This window comes from Equus quagga, unplaced genomic scaffold (assembly GCF_021613505.1).
Source record: "Equus quagga isolate Etosha38 unplaced genomic scaffold, UCLA_HA_Equagga_1.0 153_RagTag, whole genome shotgun sequence".
Taxonomy (NCBI): Eukaryota; Metazoa; Chordata; class Mammalia; order Perissodactyla; family Equidae; genus Equus; species Equus quagga.
In genome coordinates this window covers 1,766,642-1,788,740 of record NW_025796915.1, presented here as the reverse complement: position 1 = coordinate 1,788,740, position 22,099 = coordinate 1,766,642, and the positions used below count along the sequence as shown (strand labels likewise).

The 22,099-nt window shown below is 48.0% G+C and overlaps 2 protein-coding genes across 6 annotated transcripts in view; both read right to left on the bottom strand.

Annotated features, from left to right (window-relative positions):
- LOC124233036 (paired amphipathic helix protein Sin3a) overlaps positions 1-11,840 on the bottom strand; it is a 68,461-nt gene extending 56,621 nt beyond the window's left edge. The window contains exon 1 of one of the 5 annotated variants that reach the window (XM_046650044.1): positions 11,821-11,840. The gene's annotated coding sequence lies outside the window, so the exon portion shown is untranslated. Of the gene's footprint in view, positions 1-3,404; positions 3,537-7,476; positions 7,675-9,526; positions 9,759-11,506; positions 11,581-11,820 lie in introns of those variants that run through there. The other 4 variants (XM_046650040.1, XM_046650042.1, XM_046650039.1 and 1 more) reach the window with 4 other exon arrangements.
- A 9,761-nt stretch (positions 11,841-21,601) lies between these two features.
- The window catches only part of LOC124233109 (tyrosine-protein phosphatase non-receptor type 9), a 77,046-nt gene continuing 76,548 nt past the window's right edge, over positions 21,602-22,099 (bottom strand). The window contains exon 13 of the mRNA XM_046650223.1: positions 21,602-22,013. Within this exon, the coding sequence (XP_046506179.1) occupies positions 21,799-22,013 (215 nt within the window). The 3' untranslated portion in view covers positions 21,602-21,798. The remainder of the gene's footprint in view (positions 22,014-22,099) is intronic.

The window sequence follows — 22,099 nt, the reverse complement described above, 5'->3', positions numbered from 1 at the left end:
CATAAGAATTGTCATATACCCTTCATCCAGGTTCCCCAAATGTTAACATCCTATGTAATGTTTAAGATGGTCTTCCCAATGTCTTTATACTTTCTCAAAAGATGCTGTAATGCTTTGGGTAAAGCAGTAAGAAAACTGAAGTATAAATACAGATTATTTACTTTACTACTGTATCAACTTCCTAGGCACTTCTATCATTCTTCTGTTTTCTTATTATTTTAGTCTTATAGTTGGCAATAATTGATGAGTAATGATGAAATACGTAGGATGATGAAATACCAAAATGCTTCAAGATATAGGAAAACTAAGATCATTAAGATCTCATAATATAGCTCAGATGTATAAATGATAATAGCTAAAATGAATTTATTCTATTAAAAAGAAACTAAGTATATTTTCTCTTTGTTCTTTCAAAGACATCCAAAACAGAATAAAAGTCATGAAACATAATATTTACTAGTCACCACTGCTCAAAAAGAAACTCAAAAACTAAAATTGAGTCCAACTGCCACTGTTACACAGAAAGTTCTTATCGTTATAGGTAGAAAACAAACAGGAAACTATTTAGTTCAATTCAAAAGGTAATAAAAAGTACAGGAATGTTAATTTTATGATTTAGATCATTGTATTACAGTTCTGTAAGAGGAATTTGGGAAATCTGGGTAAAAGTTATATGGCAATTCTTTGTATTATTTTTGCAATTTTTTTTGAAGTCTAAAATTATTTCAAATGAAAAGTTAAAAAAAAGTTTAAGTATTAATAGCAGCAGAATAAAAAAGAAGGAAATCAACACGTACCCCTAGCCTCAAGGACATTAACACTTAGTTTGGGTGACAAGGTTTCTATAAATTCACTGAGTGATATAAAACAGACTTAAGTGTAACAGGAGACACACTAAAGCTATAAGCATTATAAAGAAGAGGACAGTTCTTAAGAGGACAGACAGACGTGTCACTTACCTTATACCATCTATATCCTATTAGCTATATTTCTGCCCCCACACAGACATGGGCACACACATCTTTAACCATCTTTGTATCCCCCAGTGTGCTCAGCATACCACCTTGTCTGTGGTGGAAATCAAATCATTCATTCATTCATGTGTGCACCCTCTAATATTTACTGAGCACGTACTACATGCTGGGAGTTGTTCTAGGAACTGAGGATAGAGCAGTAAACAAAACAAAAATCTCTTCCCTCATGAAGTTTACGTTTTAGTGGCAGAAATAAATAGACAGTAAATAAGACAATAAACAAAGTGCTCAGAATATCAGTCAGTGACAAGTGCTAAGAAGAAAGAGTACAGAAGGGTTTTTGAAATTTTAGGTAAGAGTGACCAAAAAATATCTCACTGATCAGGTAACTTTTGAGTAAAGGAAGTAAGGAGCTAGCCATGTGGAAATCAGTGGGGGAAGCATCATAGGCAGAGGGGATGGCAAATACAAAGACTGAGGCGCACATGTGCTCCATATTTTCCAAGAACAGCAAAAATACCGTGTAGCTGGAGCAGAAAACAGCAAAAAGACCATTTAGCTGGAGCAGAATGGAGCAAAGAGAGACTAGAAGGAAATGAAGTCAGAGAGGTAATGGGGTGGGGGCAGTAGGTAGAGAGCATATCATGTTCATTCTTGTAGGTCATAGTAAGAACTCAGACTCAATCGTCAGGCTGAAATGGGAAGCCATAGGAGGGTTTGAAGCAGAGAAGCGACATGGTCTGACCTAGGTTTTAAAAGAAACCAGGTGGGTTACTGTGTTAAGAATAGACTGAAGCGGGACAGTAATAAAGCAGAAAGAAGTTAGGTGCTACTGAAATAATCCAAGCTAGAGATAGTGGCACTCACTGCTGTAGTGGGGGTTGGGAGTGGTACTAAGTGGTCAAATTTTGGATAGTATTTTGAATATAGAGCAAATAGAATTTGCCAACAGACAACATATGAAAAAGACTACTATGAGAGAAGTCAAAGATGTCTATTAGATATCCAAGAGGAAATATGAAGAGCGCCTCTGGATACGTTAGTCTATAGTACAGGGCAGAGGTGCCTAGTTAGAGAGACAAATTTGAGCATTATCAGCATTGTTTGGATTTTAGAAAGGTAATAGAGTGCACAGGATAGCTTTCTCCATAATCAAGCACATTCACAATTTCTGCACCAAGTGGGACAGCCTAGATCAGGTTGTGCCCCCAAATTAGTTGTGGAATGAAACTTACTAACAAACAGACAAAAATTCTTCCATTTCAGAGTTACAGATAAGGTATTGTGGACCTGTATATCCTGTATAACAGCCCGCAAGTCAGCAAGCCTATCCTGGAGGATACCAGCAGGACTGAGGTGGTGTCCACTACCATGATGCTGGTAAATACAAATAACATACAGGCACACAAGATAGAAAGGGGGTGAGGAATACAAAAGCAAAAGAAGGGAAGGGCAAAAAAAAGGTGTATCAGTTAGAAACTGCTACCAATAAATGCTTAACTAACTCTAAAGCCAAGTGCCACTAAACAGAGGTAGCCTCTAGTTAGTAAACTTTAAAATGCCATTAGAGTTCAGCATGTAAACTATTTATTTATCACCTACTGTGTGCCAGAACTGTCATAGGCACTGAGACCATCAAGAAAGTTAAGTCCCAATCTAGATGGACTGTGAGCACAGCTCTCCCTGAGGAAAACCTGTATCAGGTAGTTGCCTTGCAAATATACGAGGACAAAAACTTCTACGTAAAATCTTTAAAGAAAAAAAAAAAAGGGGGGGCTGGCCCCGTGGCCGAGTGGTTAAGTTCGTGTGCTCCGCGGCAGGCGGTCCAGTGTTTCGTTGGTTCGAATCCTGGGCGCAGACATGGCACTACTCATCAAACCACGCTGAGGCAGCGTCCCACATGCCACAACTAGAAGGACCCACAATGAAGAATATACAACTATGTATAGGGGGGCTTTGGGGAGAAACAGGAAAAAAATAAAATCTTAAAAAAAAAAAAGAAAAACTTCTACGCATTTGCTCAAAACTGAGAACAAATCCCACTGGGTATGTCTTCTGAAGAAAGAGACCCAAAAAGAAAATTACATAATTAAAAGAAGTCAAGGGCTTTTTAATGTGCTGTTAAAAAACAACTGTCCAAAGACAATTAGAATTCATAATTAAAAAGAGAAATGTCTGTCAGGAAAACAAAATTCCTTGAAGTATTTGGAAAGAATAAATAAAATAAAAATAAAAATAATAAATAGTAAATAAAAATAAATGAATAAATAAAGTAATATTGGCAGAACCCTGATTCAGACTACCCAAGTGTGCTGCCAGATAGGTTTCATTATTTGACTTTAACCTCAACAAAAAACAAATATCCACAATTATTTACTTAAACTGCAATGAGAAAAAGATAAAAAGTCTAAGATTACTTCTACTACTCACTTATCAGAAAATAGGAAGGCATGTGAAGGAAAAGAAGTATTAGGAAACAACACTTGACCATATTAATAATAGCTCTTGAGCTTGACAGGGTAACAGCAACAAATATGCCAAGTCCATAATTTCTTCACTGTGATTCTTAAATATCTTGCAAAGCAATCTTCCAAACAGGTCTGCAAACTGAAGAGAACAGGATTCACAAACTCTGCAAGAGAGACTACAATTCACCTGACAATTTCAGCACAATGCAACCCCTTCTAACATTTCAAAACACTCTCTGAGGGTACTTTGAGTGAGATGCTGATATGAACATGGGTGCATCTCAGCATCTCATTTAACAACCTGCTTCAACTGGATTTATGATTTCAGGTGATTTAACAACTCCCTTCAACTGGATCTATGATTTCAGACTTTGCCCTCCTGTTTCTTATCCAGCGTCCCCTCTTCCTCCACCCCAATGCAGTAAAATCATGTGTTTATTTGCCTTTCCTTCTAAGAATGTAAACTTCTCGGGGACAAAGACTCTTCCTATGTCAGTCCAGAGCTATTTAAGGAGGTGGTCAATAAACTGGTGTTGACTCAACTCACCTTTAGAATCTGAGTCCCAATCTTTTCTCTGAAGCTACTTTCAAAAGCATACTGCTGGTTCCTCAACAAAATTAAACACAGAACTACCATATGATCCAGCAATCCCATTTCTGAGTATATATTCAAAAGAACTCAATGCAAGTACTTGAAGAGATATTTATACAACCATATTCATAGAAGCATCATTCACAATAGCTAAGAGGTGGAAACAACCCAATGTCCATCAACAGATGAATAAACGAAATGTGGTTTATATATAATGGAATATTATTCACCTTTAAAAAGGAAGGAAGGTAATTCTGACACACGCTATGACATGGATGAACCTTGAAGACATTAAGTGAAATAAGTCAGACACAAAGTACAAATACTGTATGATTCCACTTATATGGCATACTTATAGAAGTCAAATTCACAGAGACAGAAGTGTGACAGCGGTTGCCAAGGGCTGGGGGGAAGTTTAAGGGGGTTGATATTGTTTAATGGGTACAGAGTTTCAGTTTGGGAAGATGAAAAAATTCTGGAGATGGGAGGTGGTGATGGTTGCACAACCATGGAAAGGTACTTAATGCTACTGAACTGTATACTTAAAAATAGTTAAAATGGTAAGTTTTACGTTATATATATTTTACCATAACAAAAAACAGCAGACTGCTCCTTTTCTGTTTACTATTCTTGGACCAGAAGCAGCTTTAGTGCAGTTAAGAGCATGGACTCTGGAACCAGATTGCCTGGGTTCAGATCCTGGCTTGGCCACTTACCCTCTGTCCAACCTCTCTGTGCCACTGTTTCCTCATCTTCAAAACATGGATTTCATAGTACCTACTATACAAGGTTGTCATGAAGATTAAACAGGTTAATAAACATATAGAGCCTAACTCAGTGCCTGGGACATGGTAAAGGCTCTTACCACATAAGCTCTTATTATTACTATGCAAGGAGACAGTGGACGTAATTTGGAAAAAGTAACCATCATTTTTTCAAGAATCTACAGAAAGTAAAGCTTAACGAGCTCTTGGTTAGTGGAGTTACCCAGAAGAGTGAGAAAGTCTTTTAAAGCACTGCTCTCAACTCGTCAATGCCACAGACATAATATTTTAATTCCAACTAAAATTCACAGGCATTAACATCTGCCTTGCACAGCTCTCCAGTATCCTGTCTGTTTGCACTGAAAATGTAAAGAGGACTGTGCTTTGCCAGGAATCAAATTATTACACACCTCCTTCCTTATCACACACCTCCTTCTCCAATAAAGAAAAAAATCTTACTCTTTAGATGAAACGTTCTTAATTACAAAATGCCCATCTATCTAGGGTCTTTAACTCTGACAACAAACTATAGCATATAATACTGATATTTGAAGAGATAAGAAGCATTTATGAAAACTTTCGTAGTATAGTATATCCAGGTTCTTACTTGAATCCTTAAAGCCTGGCACACCGATAGGTAACATATTCTTTAAGAGCATGAATTAGGTCTTCAATGTGTGCCAGCACACAGCACTGCAAGTGGTGGAACAAGTATGTGTTAACCAAACTTTCCTCAATGGTAAATTCTCCACTATCTTGGTCAGTTTATAGCATCAAGAAAAACACCCAGGTTTTCTGTCTCCATATCAATTCTATTACAGCCACTATTAATCAAACTAAAAAGCTACTGTCACCACTGCTACTTTCTTAGCTGAGAAAGTGAGACTTACTCTCTTCACATGAGTATAGCACAGGGCACCAAACTCTCAGTCCCAACTGAGCAAAGCATAAATCTAGAATTTAACTTCAGATAATCAGCCAGAGGACTTGCTCAGATGTTAATGCATAAACAAACATACTCATACCATGTTTATTTTCTCATGAAAACTATCAAAAACATTTTAGCAATTTGTCCTAATAAGAGAATGTATCAAGTCAGAGCAAAAACCTCAATTAAAATGGTTCATTAAACCTGAAATGTCCTAAGATAACTCCTTAATACAGGTTGGAGGACAATTCTACATAAGTCATATACACAAGGCTACACTAGTCCCTGACTTCATCATACTATCTGTAATATAACAGGGCAAGAACACTACATTTCACACAACATAAATAGAAAGTAGTGTAGATGTTCAAAGAATTACATAAAACCAGAAGAGAAGACTTTTCAAGAATACCTATACGCGTAGTTACCTAAATTGCAACTTATTTCTTTGTGAAATTAAGCTTATATAGCAGAACCATCTGTACAATCGAAATTTAAAAATGCAAGAATCGAAGAAATCAGAGTATTTTATTCAAACTCTGAGTTTTTTTTTAAATCACCATCTTTTACAAACAGATTATTTTTAAGAGTAAAATGTAAATCCAACTCTTCCTTTTATAAATCTCAGTTTTGTGAAGAGCAAGACTGGTTTTGAAGTCCTCAAGCACCGAAACAGTGGTGAAGTCTAAGTAACTACCCACCACCCCATTGGCTCAAAGGAAGCCCCGCCCCGGACAGCCACTGTAACTAACAGCAAGGGAACTCCAGGAAAGGTTGTCCCTGGCCACATTTCTAGTTTCTGACGACTCTCCGCCCCTCCCCCGACCATCACCGCTGCGGAAGCATGGTCACAGCACGAGCAGCATTCCACTGCTGACTCCAACGAAAGGACCTTGAGCACCTCGCCCCAATAATTACAACCAAGAGAGGAGGGACAGTGACCACGCTCCCATTCTCCGAGCTGCACAGTGCCATCCACGCTGCATGGAGCAAAACGGAGACAACTGCTCTGGCACCGGGCCCTCGCGTTCCAGGCAAAAGGCATGGGTAAGCCATAAGGGTAAGTCCGGACACCTCCACAGCTCTCAGTCAGCTGGGGCCCCTCCAACCCCACGGAGACGTAAGGCGGGTCGGATCTAGGCGCCGAGACTCGCTGCAAGACCCGACAGCGGGCTTTCCCGAGCTCCGCCTCACTTGCCAAGGAGGCGGAAACCGGGGGGAGGGGAGGACGGCCAGGGGGAGTGGCATCGCCACTCTGAACGCCCCGTCTGGCCAACCGGATCCTGAGAAGGCGGAGGAAGGTAGACTTCACGCCCCTTCCCTGCCGCGCCCCGAAGCCACACGCGGGAGACCCCCTACCCGTCCCCCTACCCAGTCGGCCAGCGCGCGGCCGCCGGCCTAGGCCCCGCCCATGCCAGGAGGGCTGGAGGGGTGGTCGGCCGCAAACTGCACTTAGCGCAGGGCCGGCCCCGCCCCTTTCTCCACCACCGCACGCGCGCGCCGCCCCGCCCCTGAGCGGCGGCGCGAGAGCCCGCCCCCTCCGCGCGCACCGGGACTACGCTCTCCTCCCCCTCCCGCACGGAGCTACCCTGCTCCGCCCCCCACCCCCCCCCCACACATCCACACACCTCCCGCCCGCCTGCTCTACGGGAAGCCGAGGAGGTCAGCCCCCCTAAAAATACACGCCCTCGAGTCCGGCGTTACCCGCCACCAGGCACCCCGCCCCGACCCCGGCCCGGCATGCTCTCACCGCAAAGCTGCTTCAGCCGCTCCTCACTGCGTGTCCCTCTCCGCGTGAGCCTCGGGCTCAGCAGGGAGGCCCCGAGAACGGCGCGGGGCACAGGCCCGCCGAAGCGGACTGGCAGCCTCCTCTCCGCTAACGAAGCGGTCACAGGCCCCGGTGCCCAGACTGGGAAGGAGGGAGGGAGGGAGGGAGGGAAACTCCGAGGGGGGAAGGGGAGGGGGGGAAGATGGAGAAACCGTCTCCGCCGCCTCTACCACCGCGGCCGCTTCTCTGTTACCCGGGAAATCCCGCCCACTCCCCAGGCCCGCCCCGCAGAGGGAAGACTCAACTTCGCTCCGCTACAGGCCGCATTATCCGCCCGTCAAAGGTTTAGCCAATCACTACGCTCTGTCTGCCGACTGCCCGCCCCTTCCCCCTCGGCTGGGAGGGGAGAGCCGCTCACCTTCTCCACGCCCCTATTGGCGGGGAGCGTCCCTAACTCAGCCCCGCCTATTGGAGACAAATTGCTGATCCCACCCCCAAGCCGCAACACTATTGGAGGAAGCAGGGAAGCTCTTCACGTCTCATTGGAGGATTCCACATATCCCGCCCCGTACTGTCTCAGCCACAGGCCCAACAAGTCGGCTCCCGCCCTCGCCGGTCATCGCATTGGAAGGCTACCCCTGGCTCTCTCGCTGCCCCAGGAAGGTAAGTAACCGATGTGGGGTAAAATGTCCGTAAGTGAGACAAGCTCCTCCTACCACACTGCCGGGCCAGGCCCCGCCCCCAAGTATCCGATTGGGTATCCTAGCGCCGGTAGGAGCCTCCATTAGCCAGGACGCCCGTCTAGGAAGGAGCTGACTCCGCCCTGAGCGAGGAGGCTGAACCTTAGCAGTCCTTTTGTGGAATGTTTACACTAGAGACTGGAGCGGAGAGTTTCAGGGCCCGAAACAAGAGGTTGTGCGAGCTCAGCAGCCGAGATCCGATGCCCTGGGATTTGAAGGGGAGAGGCAGCAGCATAAAAAAAGAGAAAGAGAACCTCAGCCTTCCTATCCAGTTCTCTCTTTACAATTTACATTTCCGCACGCTGCGTCCTCGTAAGCACAAATATCTGGAGCAGCCGACAGCTCCTTTCAGTAAGTAGAGTACAGAATTAAGGACTGGAGACCAAAGCCGAGAAATAGCCGCAGGGGTTGCCAGCTCGCAGCTAGGGGGGCGGCACACTCCTAACACCGACACTCCCTAAACCTGAATATGCAGCTAAGAGGGCGGAGATAACCAAAATAAAGGCAGGGCCCTAAGAGCCACCGCCCTGGCAAGCCTCGCAAGCCTCCTGAAGGCGGAGCGTGAGGCTTAAGGCACTCGCGATCTCCAGGGTAGATTTGGAGGTATCCTCAGACTCGAAGAATTGAGGAAGAGACCAAACAGGTCACAGGATAAATAAACCTTCACCTCACACTTCAGAGAAGGGATAAAAGTTCCAGAGCTGCGGACAAAATAACGGCTGGTCACTTCCTCCTTGGCCAAGGAGTAATAATGGCAGTCCCTAGGCCCTCTCTGTGTAGGTAATAGTACCTCGAACATACAGAGACAAAGTGCTTGCAATATCTAGGTTGTTTTTATCTATTCACCAAATAGGGCAGAGAACTGACGCTGACCTTGCTTTGGGGGGCGCTCACGGAGCGCCAGGAGACAAGAGGGCGGGACTAGAGTTTTCCCGCTCTCTCTAGCAAAAAGGCTACTCCCCCAAGAGAGGCTAGTCAGTCCCCAAGTGGCAGGTCCCAGGCAACCCCTCCTAGGTCGTATCTTGTCCTCCCTCCACAATCCAGCGAAGACGGCAAGAATCGAGCGCTGGCAACAGGTAGGTCTGACTCCAAGGATGGCTTTGAGCCGCAAGGACGAGGCAGCGTACTGTGAATTCCATGAGTAACCGACAGATGGGAGCAGCCTCGCTGAGGGCCAAGCCCCGCCCCAGAACGGAGTTCTAAAAACAAGTCACAGACCGAAGCGACCCCCGCACCAAACCTGTAGGAGGTTACGAAGAAGCAGCACTTCTGGAGAACTGCTGTAGGGCTACCTTTAACGCTGGGCCGTCCCCAACTCCCTGTACTGGGTACCGCACGGCTCTTCCACCTGGGCAATCAAGAACCACTTCGAACCCAAGCGGATTGGGCCACCCCCTACTTCTCGGTCAACAGGGGATGAGCTGCCCCGGATCTTGCCTAAGGCATCCAAGCCAATCCTAGTTTGCTCAGAGTTTTAGATAAAGCCAAGGACACCAGCTGCCTTGCGCTGGGAAGAAAACATACGGCCAGCGTCGGCAGCGTTCTCAAGCTTAAGCTCAGGGCGATGTCCGGGAAGTGAAGGGGCGCGGGAATAGTCAGAACTTTAGTACTTGGCTAGGAAGGAAAGATCCCGCCCCCTCCTCCCAAACTCTGCAGAACCCCGGAACTAAGCTCTCCAAATTCACTCCACACCGTCAACCCTGGTTGACGCAAAGACTACCAGATCTTGAGCTTGGAGGAATCATTGTGTGCCTTCTTGGCTCTCCCCGCCCCTCCCCCGCCCTTGCTAAGGGCTCCAAGCCCGGGACTTCCGGGCGGGAGGACAGTTCGAAGGAGAAAGGCGGGCCTTACACATGTGCGGAGCGCGCACACAAGCAAGGGGAGGGGGGCGGGGAACAGGGGTAGACTTCCCTCTCCAAGCTCGCCCCGCCAAAGCAGGCGGGACTACCCATCTCACCAATCAGAAGTGGGGGCGGGACCTTGCGCCACACGTAAGCCGCAGGAATCCACCGCCCTTCACGGAAAAAAATCCTAGCAACTTAAACTCCAGCCCGGCCTCCGACAGGCGGAGCTCGGGGGAATGTCATCCAATCGACAGCCGAGAAGGAAAAAAGGGAGTTTTGTCTGGCCAGTGGAAGACAAGAGAAGGCGGGCCCTCTGGAGGAGCCCGAGGTGGGTGGAAGAGACAGGAAAAGGCCCCGCCCCTCAGCTCCCCCCGGGGCGGTTGCACAAGCCGCCGCCGGAATAGATAGTAAACAGGCTAGGCCAAGTAGTGGAAGTAAGGGCAGTCCGGCGCTCCGTGGACCCGGGCCCCTGCGACTCCTGTCCCCGCGCGCCCTGCCCGACCCCGCCGTTCACGCCGGCGCCCCGCCTTCCAGCCCGTGGCCGCCATCCCGGCTGACAGGCGCGCCCCCCGCGCCCCTCCCCGCCCGCTGATGCATTTCCTTTTCCCGATTCCGAGCGTGCAGACTGTTTTCCCAGTTTCCGACCTTCACTGCCCCTTTCAGGCAACCCCCTCGTGGGCGCGCTCACACGCTCGCGACCCCGCCCCCGCCCCATCCGCGGGCAAGCTGCACGGCCGGGGGGTTAGGGGGAGGGAGCCGCCGCCGCTGCCGCCTTAGGGTGGGCGGGGAAGGAGGCAGCTCCATGTTTGCAAGAGGATCAGCTGGGGCAGTGGGTCGAAGCAGCCGAGTTCCTAGAGGTTTTCCACAACCCCAGGTCGAGTTCCGCGCGGGCTCGGGGCCTGGCGGGTGCCGGCGCTGAATGTTGGCTCTACTGCTACGGCCCAGGAGCTTGACGAGCCCAGACCGGCACAGAGGGCTAGTGCCGAGGCGCGGGGGTCTCTTTCCGGTGGCCTCCCCAGCCCCCGGCAGCCCCTCCCGCGAGTCCGGCGTTGCCCCCGCCCCCAGAGTCCATAACAACCGCGGGCCCACAGCGCCCGCGCCTGTCTGGAGCGCGCCCACCGCCCCCTCCGACAAGTTTGCGAACAGAAACAAAACCCTCGGGGCGCCTGCCGCCCTCGCCCGGCGTGGTTAGCGGGGAAAGCCGCGGGCCCCGGCTCGCTAGCTAACTCCAGCCCGACCAACTCCAGGTGCCGCCGGCTCAGGCCGCCGCCCCCTGCCAAGCCCGCGCGCCGCAGCCCGGGCCCAGTTCCAGTCGGTGTACGGAATCTCCCCTTTTTTCTTCTTTACCATAATTTTTTTTAAGGCATTCCAGGAGCGGGGAGGATTTCCTCCTACCCGCCCCTAACCCAGTCCGCCGCCGAAACCTACCGAAACCGACTGCTCGGTGAAATAAACTAGGCAGCATGGCCAGCGCACTGGCGACCCCGGGCCGGGCCGACCCCCTCCCCACAGATCCGGCCCGGCTTGGGAACACACACTGGCGTGCGGGCGGCGCCAAAAGCTCTCCTTCCTGGCCTGCTTCTCGCCTCCCTCGGCCGCCGGACTCCGAGCTTCCCCTATCCCCAAACCGGGGCCTTCGGCGCCCGCACCGTGGCGGACTGGGCAAAACGACCGGCCGGCAAACTAGCCCCCCAAACGCCGGAGATTGGGGAGACCAAATTAAAAGCAGCTGTTTAACATACCTTCCGAGCCAGGCGAGGAGTCCTGAATGGGAGGGAACGCCCCCCATGGGCCATTGGCTCCCTGGCACTCGCGTCAGTCACCCTGGGCCCGCCTCCTCCCCTCGCTCCACCTCTTCCCCTTCATTGAACGCCCCCTACCTCCAAGAATCTATAAATAAATTAATTAAACTAGCCGCGCGTGGGAGGCGCATCCGTGGCAGAGGCCCCTATCTCCCCGGCACCGCCGCCTCGAGTTTCTTGAGACCACTGGACTGGAGGGGGACCTTCTGGGACTCGGAGATCTGCAGGGTGGACCCAGAGGAGGAGCTAGCGGGGCTCCCGGCCCCAACTTCCTTCACACACACATCCCATTTGGAGCCTGGCAGAGCGAGGCGGGTAGGGACACCCTAGCGACTGGCTGGAATGTCCCGACTCCCCTGGCTGTGTAACGTAACCGTGTCTGGCCCATTCTGTTAAGGAGCCTGCCTAAAAATGAGCAGTGTAAGCGGGAAGTCCTGCGTTTAGGGCAACAGGCACTTGTCCTGGGCACCTAATGTGGGTGAGGCAGACACATTCATACCGCATCTGCTGCTGGGTGCGATTACAGAGACTGAATGAGATGCTCTGTACCCTCCAAGGGCTCCACACCTAGCCGTGGATATGTTACAGAAAGAGCTAAGGCAAATACACATCCATAGGAGCTCAGAGAAGGTGGATTCTTTCTAGCTGAGGAAAACTGGGAGTCTTCATGGAGGAGGCGGCACTCAAGTTGGTTCTTAAAGATTTCATCAGGCAGAAATGGAGGAGCAAGTCATTTTGAGCAAAGGGCACAAAGGGGTAAATGCAAAACATTGTTAAGGACCTTCAAGTGTGTCTATAGTAATGAAAATCAGAGTTGGAAGGATGGAATCAAACAGTGGAAGACTTTAATAACTGGTTAAAATTCTTAGACTTGCACAATGGAATGTGCAAGCAGCATTGTCACAGGACCACAAGCCCAAAACTATGGTTTAAGATGTCCAACATCCCAGCAGCTGGATGGGTTCTGAGAGTGGGTTGAGTGAGGAGTCCCGACAGGAAGGAAGGTGAGGCACAAAGGCTGTTGTAATACTGAGTTTGGAGATTACAGAGTTATATCTTCTGGTGGAAGGGGTAGGTGGGGGCAGCTAAGAGGTTTCTTTTCTCTCTCCCAGCCACCCAACCCAGAAAGACTTCTCTACCTTCAGCATCCCTCAAGTCAAAGATCTGACTCAGATTGTTCCCTGAATCAATTGCAGTGTTTGTTATAACTTTCTCCCAAAAGGAGTTTCTTGGGGGCAAAGGCTACTCCACATGTCTGGGCTAAACAGAGCTGAGCCTGGGGCCAAGGCACACAATAAACAAGCAAGAAAGACCTGTTAATTGAGGCATCCAGGAAAGGAAGTTAGTGTGGATCAGGTGGGGTGTGCAGAATGTGAAGGACCTTAGAGTCTTGTGGGCAGAATGTGGGCCTGCTGCCAGATTAATCTGTCCCAACAATTAAGGTGAGATGTAGTGAGGACTTGACCAGGGTAGTGGCAATGGGTAAGCAAGAATAGAAAAGGAGAGATGTGTTTAAGACTCAAGGGGACTGGGTGACTGATTCGGTGTGGGTACTGGAGGGAAAGGAGTCAGAGGCCTGCTGTGTGAAAAGGTAGAAAGCATGATGCTAGTGCTTGGGTAATCTGCGTTCTAGACTTAGCATGGCCAGTGACTGGTATATCCTTAGGCAAGTCCCTTCCTCGCTCTGGACCTGTTCCCTCCACCCCACCCCTGGTGAAATAGGGGTGGAAACTGGAGTACAAAGACAGGCTCTAGGGACCCTTCCTTCACTCAGAGTCACTGGGGGGGACCAGCTGGGGGGTGTGGTGGGGAGGGAAACTTGCCACTAAGGAGAGGGCAGATGGGAAGAAATACTGATTTGGGAAGGGCAGCAGATCATCCCAGGTAGAGTCGGGACTAGAATTTGGGTAGTAGCTTGGTTGATGGAATCACGGAAGGCCAGGGTCTGGAGGGGAAAAGGCCAGATGAGGATTGTGTGGGAGGCCCAGCACCTGGCAGGGCCATGGAGGTTGAGGTTCATTCTCAAACTGTTCATTAGAACAGAGATTCCCTGTCTGGAGCCCCATCTCAGATTCCTGCTCTATTTCCCAAGAGGTTCTGCCCTAGATGAAGGCATAACAGATACTGTGAATGTGAGATGAGGCAGAGTGTAGAGCAGAAAGAATATTAGTCTAGAAGTTGAGTTCCAATGGTTCCCACTTAGTCTCTTCTTATCTGTGGATCAGTTTCCTGTCTTATACAAGAGGATAACATAGCAATCCTTGCCCTGTTATGTGGAGGCCAACAGCCTAAGCATTTGACTGTAAGCCTGGACAGCAGTATACTGTGGATGAAGTCACTTAAGGAACATTTGCAACTAGAATAGTTACTCCCAAAGAACCAGACTTTGCTGACACTTCATACCCTCCTAAGTGCACCATCCTCGTGGAAATCCCCTCCTGAACACCTCCTAGACTGAGCTCCTTGAGGACAGCCATTCTATCTAATTTCACCTCTGAGCTCCCAGTGCCCACAGCTGTCAGGCACAAGAGGTCCCTTGGAAGGGGTCCTGTGATTGTTTCTGACTCAGTATTCTGACTGCACGGCACAGCCAGTCCCAGACTTTTTGGGAAAGTGAGTATTTGATTTGGCAACATTGGCCCTCCAGGTGCACTGAAGGTTGCATCCACCCCACCTCTTCCCTACACTATCAGTGAGGATAAAACAGTGAATGGATCTGGGTGAGGGCTTCCTTGGAGAAGTCACATTGGGAAGCCAGGTTCTGATTCCCAGGAGGCCTCTTTTGTGTGATTTAGGGATTATTTTCATATTTGTAGTTGAGCAAACTGAGGCTGTGCAGTAGAGTGATTTGCCCAAGTCAAGTAGCCATGGCAAGTCTGTCTGGGCCCAAAGCCTGAGCTCTGTCCATTCGCCCATGTTCTGTCTCTATACATACTAGGGTACCATGATCCAGGTTGCGGCTTCTGGAGAAGAACAGTCTCCCCTCTTGCTCCACCCTCCCTACTTCCCTAACTCCAAGAACAGTTTGTCCCCAGATAGTTCTAAATGATTTCTAGCCCTCTCCAAAAAAACAAAATTATCCTCAAAGGAGCAAGGTTTGTCTCCCAACCACATATATGTGTCCTCAACTCATGACATACATACAGTACTCAAACTGTCACACCTGACACCCTGTCTCACAGATATCACACACACACACACACACCCCCTCATTCACAAGGACTCATTGTTTTTTGTTTTTTGGGGTTTTTTTGAGGAAGATTAGCCCTGAGCTAACATCTGCCACCAATCTTCCTCTTTTTGCTGAGGAAGACTGGCCCTGAGCCACCATCCATGCCCGTCTTCCTCCACTTTATATGTGGGAGGCCTACCACAGCATGGCGTGCCAAGTGGTGCCATGTCCACACCCGGGATCCAAACCAGCAAACCCCGAGCCGCCGAAGTGGAACATGGGCACTTAACTGCTGCGCCACAGGGCCAGCCCCTCATTCATAGTTCTTTAGGGTGCTTATGGGCGGTGATTGAGACACACTTAGGGCCTGCACTTCAGTGACTCTGCCCAAAAGTTGTCAGTGTCAGTCCCAGTGCCCTATTGACAGAACCTCTGCCAGCTATAGAAGACCACTGCCAGCTTGGGAACATCCAGATGAGGGGCATCTGAGACTTGCTCCTCATCTCCAACCCAAAGTACCCTATAGGTTCAAGGGGAAAAGCTAAAGCTATTGGTCAGAATCCCAGTTTAGCCACTTCCTGCTTGGATGTCTTTGGCAAGTCACTTATCTTTCCAATTTCCTGGTCTGTAAACGAACAAGAATACCTACTTCAGTGGGTGTTGTGAGATTAAAAATAAAGTATGCCTAGCATTTAGTCAAGAGTTCTCAGACCTTTTTCTCCTTTATCTCGCCGCCACACCCTCTTCTCCTGGCCTTTCAAACGAGAAGTCTCTGGTGCTGCAGTCTGAGAGAAGAGCCCAGGGCAGGCCTAAAGGACCCAACAATCCCACTGTGTGAAAACTCTATTTCTTTGGCAACCAGCTGGCTTAGATTGTACATATTCCATATTTCTGATTTCTGGGTGGCTTTTGAGGCTTGGAATTTTTTAGTGGGTTTTAGGATTGCTACTTACTGCCTTGAAGTGTCTTCCCCTCACTGAGTATTAATTTACCCCTCTGGGTCACTTCCAGCCCAAATCTAGAAAACAGATATAACAAATATGTTCTCCAGTTTACCTGGCTTTATGTTTTCATAGAGCTTCCTTTTGTATATCAGTTGTTTGGTGATTTCTTTTTAAAGTAGCAGGTTCCTTTGTTCAAATGAAATCCTATTCGGAGGCCTAATATGTAAGAGATAAAGGTGGACCTTGCTTTGGTTGAAGTGGAGACAGCCCCAGCACTGCAGTCTCTATTTCTTCACCTCCCATTCTTGCCTCCTCCCTGTCAGCCCCTGCCCCCAAGAAGACCACCAGTGAACCTACATTTCCAAATCCTGTTCATTCATCTCAGCCACTCTCACAGTCTCATCAGTCCGTGTAACACAACTTGGCCTGTCCTCAGTTACCTCTGCCTATTAATCACAATACTTCACAGGTTTTTCTTCCTCAATCCTCCCCTAAATGTTAGTGGCTCCCAGGGATCTCTCCTGTCTTCTTGCTCTCCTGGTTCTCCTCTGTTCTCACCCACTTCCAAGGCTCCTAGCTTCTATCTAAACTAAGTCCCCATTTGACATGCAGCACAGTATCTGCCCTGAACATCAGATTCCTTAAGTCCCCTGGCTGCTGGCCACAGAAGAAGTATTCATTAAAGGTCAAGAAAGTAAAACAGAGACCCCACAGGATGAAATGGCTGACCTAGGCTCAGCTGCACATCTGGCCAGTCTTGAGGCCTAAGGTCTGCCATGGGGGAGGGGTAGAAGGAAGTGAGCCTGGAGTGGGGGAGGCGGCGCAGCGCCTTTTTTGACTACCTTCTCTCTACATCTCATTGTCTTGCTTTCCTACTTTCATCTTCATCTTAGTCCTAACAACTATCATGAACATATTACCTTAAATTGTTGAAAAGGGATCACTGCTCCCAATCTCCATCCAACACTCCTAGCTAGGATTCTGGTGTGGTTAGCTATGTTCACCTTGGCCTTAGCCAGAAAAAATATGGTTATTTTAGATGGCAGCATGCCAGATTTAGCTTAAACAGAAGGAAGGATTTTATGAAAGCTATGGTGAGGGGTGAAGGGAGATTAAACACTGCAACAGGTTTCTGGGAGCGCTAGATTTCTATTTGTGGAGAAGATTCAGTCTTTTTTGTGGCCAATTAAGAGTAGTGCAGTCCAAAACACTTGATATTCACTACTGTTGAGTGATGGTAACTATGGGGTGGATACCTCACAAGACAAAAATCTGGTTCCCAAGCTGGTGAGAGCTTTAGCTTCTGACCAAGGCCTGAGACAAATCTACGGTCTTGACTGGAGCTCTGGGACCTTGGTCAGTTCATTCCTTAACTCAGAGTCACCCTCTCTGCCTCACGTGGAGCAGCACAGAAGCCTTAAAGGCCAATGGGTTGGTCTGGGGTTTACAGGGGAGACTTGACTTGCTTTCCAAGTTGGGGGCCAAATGGGAAGGGAACTGAGGGAATATAGAGAAGTAGCAGCAGCTTGAAAGAGGAGACTTTGAAAACAAGTCAAACCTGGGGATTTCAAGTGGGAGCTAACCCAACTGGAGAAGGGCCTGCTGGTTCCTTTACAGGCATTTGCACTGGCTAACAAAGAACTAGACCCTTAGAGTCGGAGGGCCTATAGCAGGATCATCTAATATAGCCCCTTCTTTTACAAAAGGAAGCTAGGACTTGGCTTGGGTTGAGTGGTAAGACCTCAAAACTATCAAAGAGCTAAGTCACTCTAGGAAAGCTTTTTTACCTGGCCATACCACCTGGCCCACTTCCCTCCAAGTCTCTGATTTGTGGGTTTCCATATATGTGTCTGGTTGTCCCTAGAGAGGGGAAGCCTTTCATGGCAGGAGTCTCATCTTCCTCAATCTATGATGCTAAATAGTCTAGTCTCCCAAGAACCAGTCATTTACCTGCACATGATGACATGGAGACTGACAATGGTGGGCCTCCTAGGCTGAGGATGCAGGGGCACCCTTCACCTCAGGAGTCCCATCCTAGCTGACAGGGATGGGCAAGGATGAAGGGACCAAAGGTAGAGGGAGTAAGTTAGGTGAAAAAAAAATAGCAGTCAAAACAGAAACAGAAGCCTGACTTAGCCCATGAGGCTCTCTCACCCACAAACACTTTTTCTTCATCTTATGTTCTCAACCATACAATCTAGCATTTGATTGTGGGTTCTCTTGCTTTGTTCACCAAATCTTCAGTGTGAAAGCCTTAACTTCCTAAACAGATTCGGGGCTCCTTCTCTGTCTTCCCTTTACCTCTTTTAACACATAGCACAGGTAGGTTAACACAGTATTGATTATCTTCCCAATGGTAAAAGGTAGAAGGAAACTGTGGCAGTAAAGGGGAAAGCTATTGATCCCTTTCTCTCAGATGTAGGAGATATCAATTTGCTAATCTTCCTCAGAGTCAGTGGACTAAGACAGTAGTTCTGAAACCTGGCTCATCCTGTCACTCACTTAACCACCTACTGGTCAGGACCTAAGAATCTGCATTTTTATAGAGCTCTTGCAAATGATAACCTCACCAATCCTCAGATGTGTAAGGAAGAGCTCATGTATAACTTTTAGATTTACAGAGCAGTTGGGTTACAGCCCTTTCAAATAAATGACAGTTCAAGACTACCTTCTCCAGATCTTTTATCATTAATCTTGTTTCCTACATATTTCTCTGATTTCCCAGATTTCAAGTATCTCTGTTCACCTCTTATGCTTGCTTACCCCCAAGAGAACAGAGGCTCTCCAGGGAAAGAACTGGCTTAATCTTTTGTTCTACACTTCACCTCTTGATTAAGGTAAGACACTCAGGAAAAATCTGTTGGCAGATCAGGAAATGGATCCTTAGAGGAGGTCTAGTTTAAGAGTTAACAACAGGTACTTTGGAGTCAGATGGTCTCGGTTCTTGGATGCGGCAAAATAATTTTCCTGTGCCACAGTCTTTTTCTTCTGTCAATACCTACCTCAAAAGGTTGCTTTAAGGGTGAATGAAATAATACTTAGAAAGCACTTTGAACAGTACCTGGAACAGAGTTAAGCACCCAATAAATGTTAGCTGCTATCACTTTTATTAAGAACACCTCAATATTTTGCACACTCTCCAGGCCAAAACTGTCCCAACTGGGCAAGGTGTCACTGGTCACCAGGGAATAGCTACATGGCATGGGAAGTGGTCCTATGTGGACAAAACTTCTCGTTCCATTCTAAGAGATGCAAGTAACTTTCCACAGACACCAGTCTACCCATATGTATGAGTTTCCCTGGGAGAATGACCCTTTTGTACTCTGCAATCCTGAGGACACTACACCAGGATGTCCTACCTGGGAGAATCAGTCACCAAATCCATCACCCTTCCATGCAGCATGGACTCAAGATCAACTATCTGGAATTGAAGAACTGTTTATACTCTGAAAGGAGAGCTACAAAAACCTCTGGTTTCCAAAGACAACACTATCTTGACCCTTGAGAGAGAGCAATGCAGTGGAGGCCAAAGGCTTTGTAAGCAGACCAACTTGAGTTCTAGTTCTAGAGCAAATCACTGTAACCCTCTGGACCTTACATTCCTTATCTGTATAGAAATAGAAGGGTGGGAGAATAGTACCTCACAAGACTGTAGTGAAGTTTGAATGAGGTAATGGGGGAAAAGCACCAAGCATAAAGATTGGTATCCAGCAACTGGTACTGATTCCCTTTGTCTTCCCAGAGTTACGGCCATGGCCTGTGGACAAGGTAGGCGCCTCTCAGAACTGAAAGTCTCAGATACTTAGGCCTTAAGTCCCTCCCTACCTCCCCATCCCTCCCAGATCAGCTCTTGGACCCCCTCCTCACCTTCCCAGCCCCAGATTGCTACTACATTGATGAAGCTAAAAGGGTTTGATCATGTCAGTATATTTATATGTAAATACAAAACTGTATCGCTGTAAGATATTGAATATGAACATTTACAATTATTTTCTGAATCTGACTCAGTCCATTGATGTTAAATACAAAATGAAAAATTGTAAAAATAAGAATATGTACATTCAAAGAGCTTATTACAGTATAAAATTATTGAGGTCTGATCAGCTGCCAACCTCATCTGTGATGGGGGAGGAGGTTTAGAGGTTCCTGGGATTTTCTTAGGAATGTGAAGTGCTGGGGACTCTTGATTCGATCCCTGGCACATCAGGCTGGGCAGGCTTGGAGCAGACAGGGATAGGGTGGATGAGTAGGGGGCAAATAGTGATTGCAAGGGACTCCTCACCCAGCCAGGGGGTAAGCTTTTTTTTTTTTTTTAAAGATTTTATTTTTCCTCTTTCTCCCCAAAGCCCCTCAGTACACAGTTGTGTATCTTTAGTTGTGGGTCCTTCTAGTTGTGGCATGTGGGATGCCGCCTCAGCATGGCCTGATGAGCAGTGCCATGTCCGCACCCAGGATCCGAACCAGCAAAACTCTGGGGCGCCGAAGCAGAGCGCACGAACTTAACCACTCGGCCACGGGGCTGGGCCCGGGTTATGCTTTTTATTGAAACAAAACCCACCCAGCTTGAGCTCCAGGGTCTGGCACACTAGTAGACAGAAAGAGATGGGCATTTGAGTGGACAGGACCAAGTTGCATAAGGAAAGGAACCTTCTAGCAAAAGAAGAAAGGGCACCAACTCATTCTCCCAAGGAGAGATTCTCACGGTAGTTTCCTCTCTCTCACACCTCAGCTCCCTCTCTTTCCTTCTAAGACTTCATACTGATTGCTTTTGGCTCTGGCTGCTCAGTGAGTTCATCTCTACCCCCAGACACCAATCCTCAAGGGATGGGGAGGAGGAAAGAGAGGGTCTGGAATCACAGTGGAGGTCTATTCCCCAAATCAGCAAAGTAAACAGACAAAAATCATTAGATAGGGTAATCCATGCTGAATTAAACCAGTGTCACCACAAATCAGTGTTCTTGGCTCCAACAGGCAGCATTCTGAAAAGAGATAAGTCATTACGTAAGGGTGAGGGCCTGTGGCAGGAGCACGGAGAGTGGATGTGTGCATGTCCTCTTCCATCACTCTGTGGTCTGACAACAGGAACATGAACTCCAACCACAGCTAGTGCAGGATAAACAGCAGAGTCCAAGAAGTAAGGAGTCCTGAGCTACAACACAAGCCCCAGGAAGTTCTACAAAGGAGTATCTCTGTGTATATGTATTTATAGAATACAACCATATTATCACATACAATATATATTATATACACACGTACATATGGACCCATACACATAAGTGCACATACACACACACACAGAATGACAGAAAAGACTGGAATACACGCCCTAGGTATAAACGTGCTTGGCACTCAAGACGTTCTCTAGAATATGTAACATGGTCAAGCTCTTTGGGAAGGAAGGTGGATGCTCACCAAACCTCCCCATCAAATTCTAGCAAAGGGAAGGAATGGGAGCAACCTCGAGAAGGAGAATGGCATTGGGAAAGGGGGAGGAGGTTCCTTCCCCCACTTACCTCGGGGCCCCTGGCAAAAACTGATAGCCACAATCTGGTTTTAATAAGGCACAGTTCGATAGCAGGTGCTAGGAATTAAGAATACATTGCTGCTGGCCCTTTCTAGCAGCAATTTCACCATATCTATCTAGCCAAAGGGAAAGACTGCCTTGTGAGCACGCATGTGCCGGGAAACACAAGAAAGAGTTTGGTCCATGGCTTCAGCGTAACTGATGGCAACCTATAGGCTCAGCAGTGTCCAGGGTAGTTTAAGGAAGGCTGGCCAGCAGGTAGGAGGCTCGTGGGACAGTTACTGATCCTCCATGGCCAGGAGGTTGTGGCTGGAAGGCACCATGCCCTCCCTCTCTGCAAACTCCAGGATTGCCTTGTAGCAAAAATAGTACTGCTCAGGGGTCTGGATGCTGAAGGCCCTCTGGGTCCTCATGCGAGACACCGTCTGGAACACATTAAGGGTGCCAAGCTCCTCCAGCTGTGCCAGGCAGATGTCCAGTGAGCAGAAAGTACCTGAAGGAAGGAAGGAAGTGGTCATACCTGGTCTACTTCTCCTCTCTCCCTCCCTCTACCAAATAACTCAGGCAGGACTAGATGAA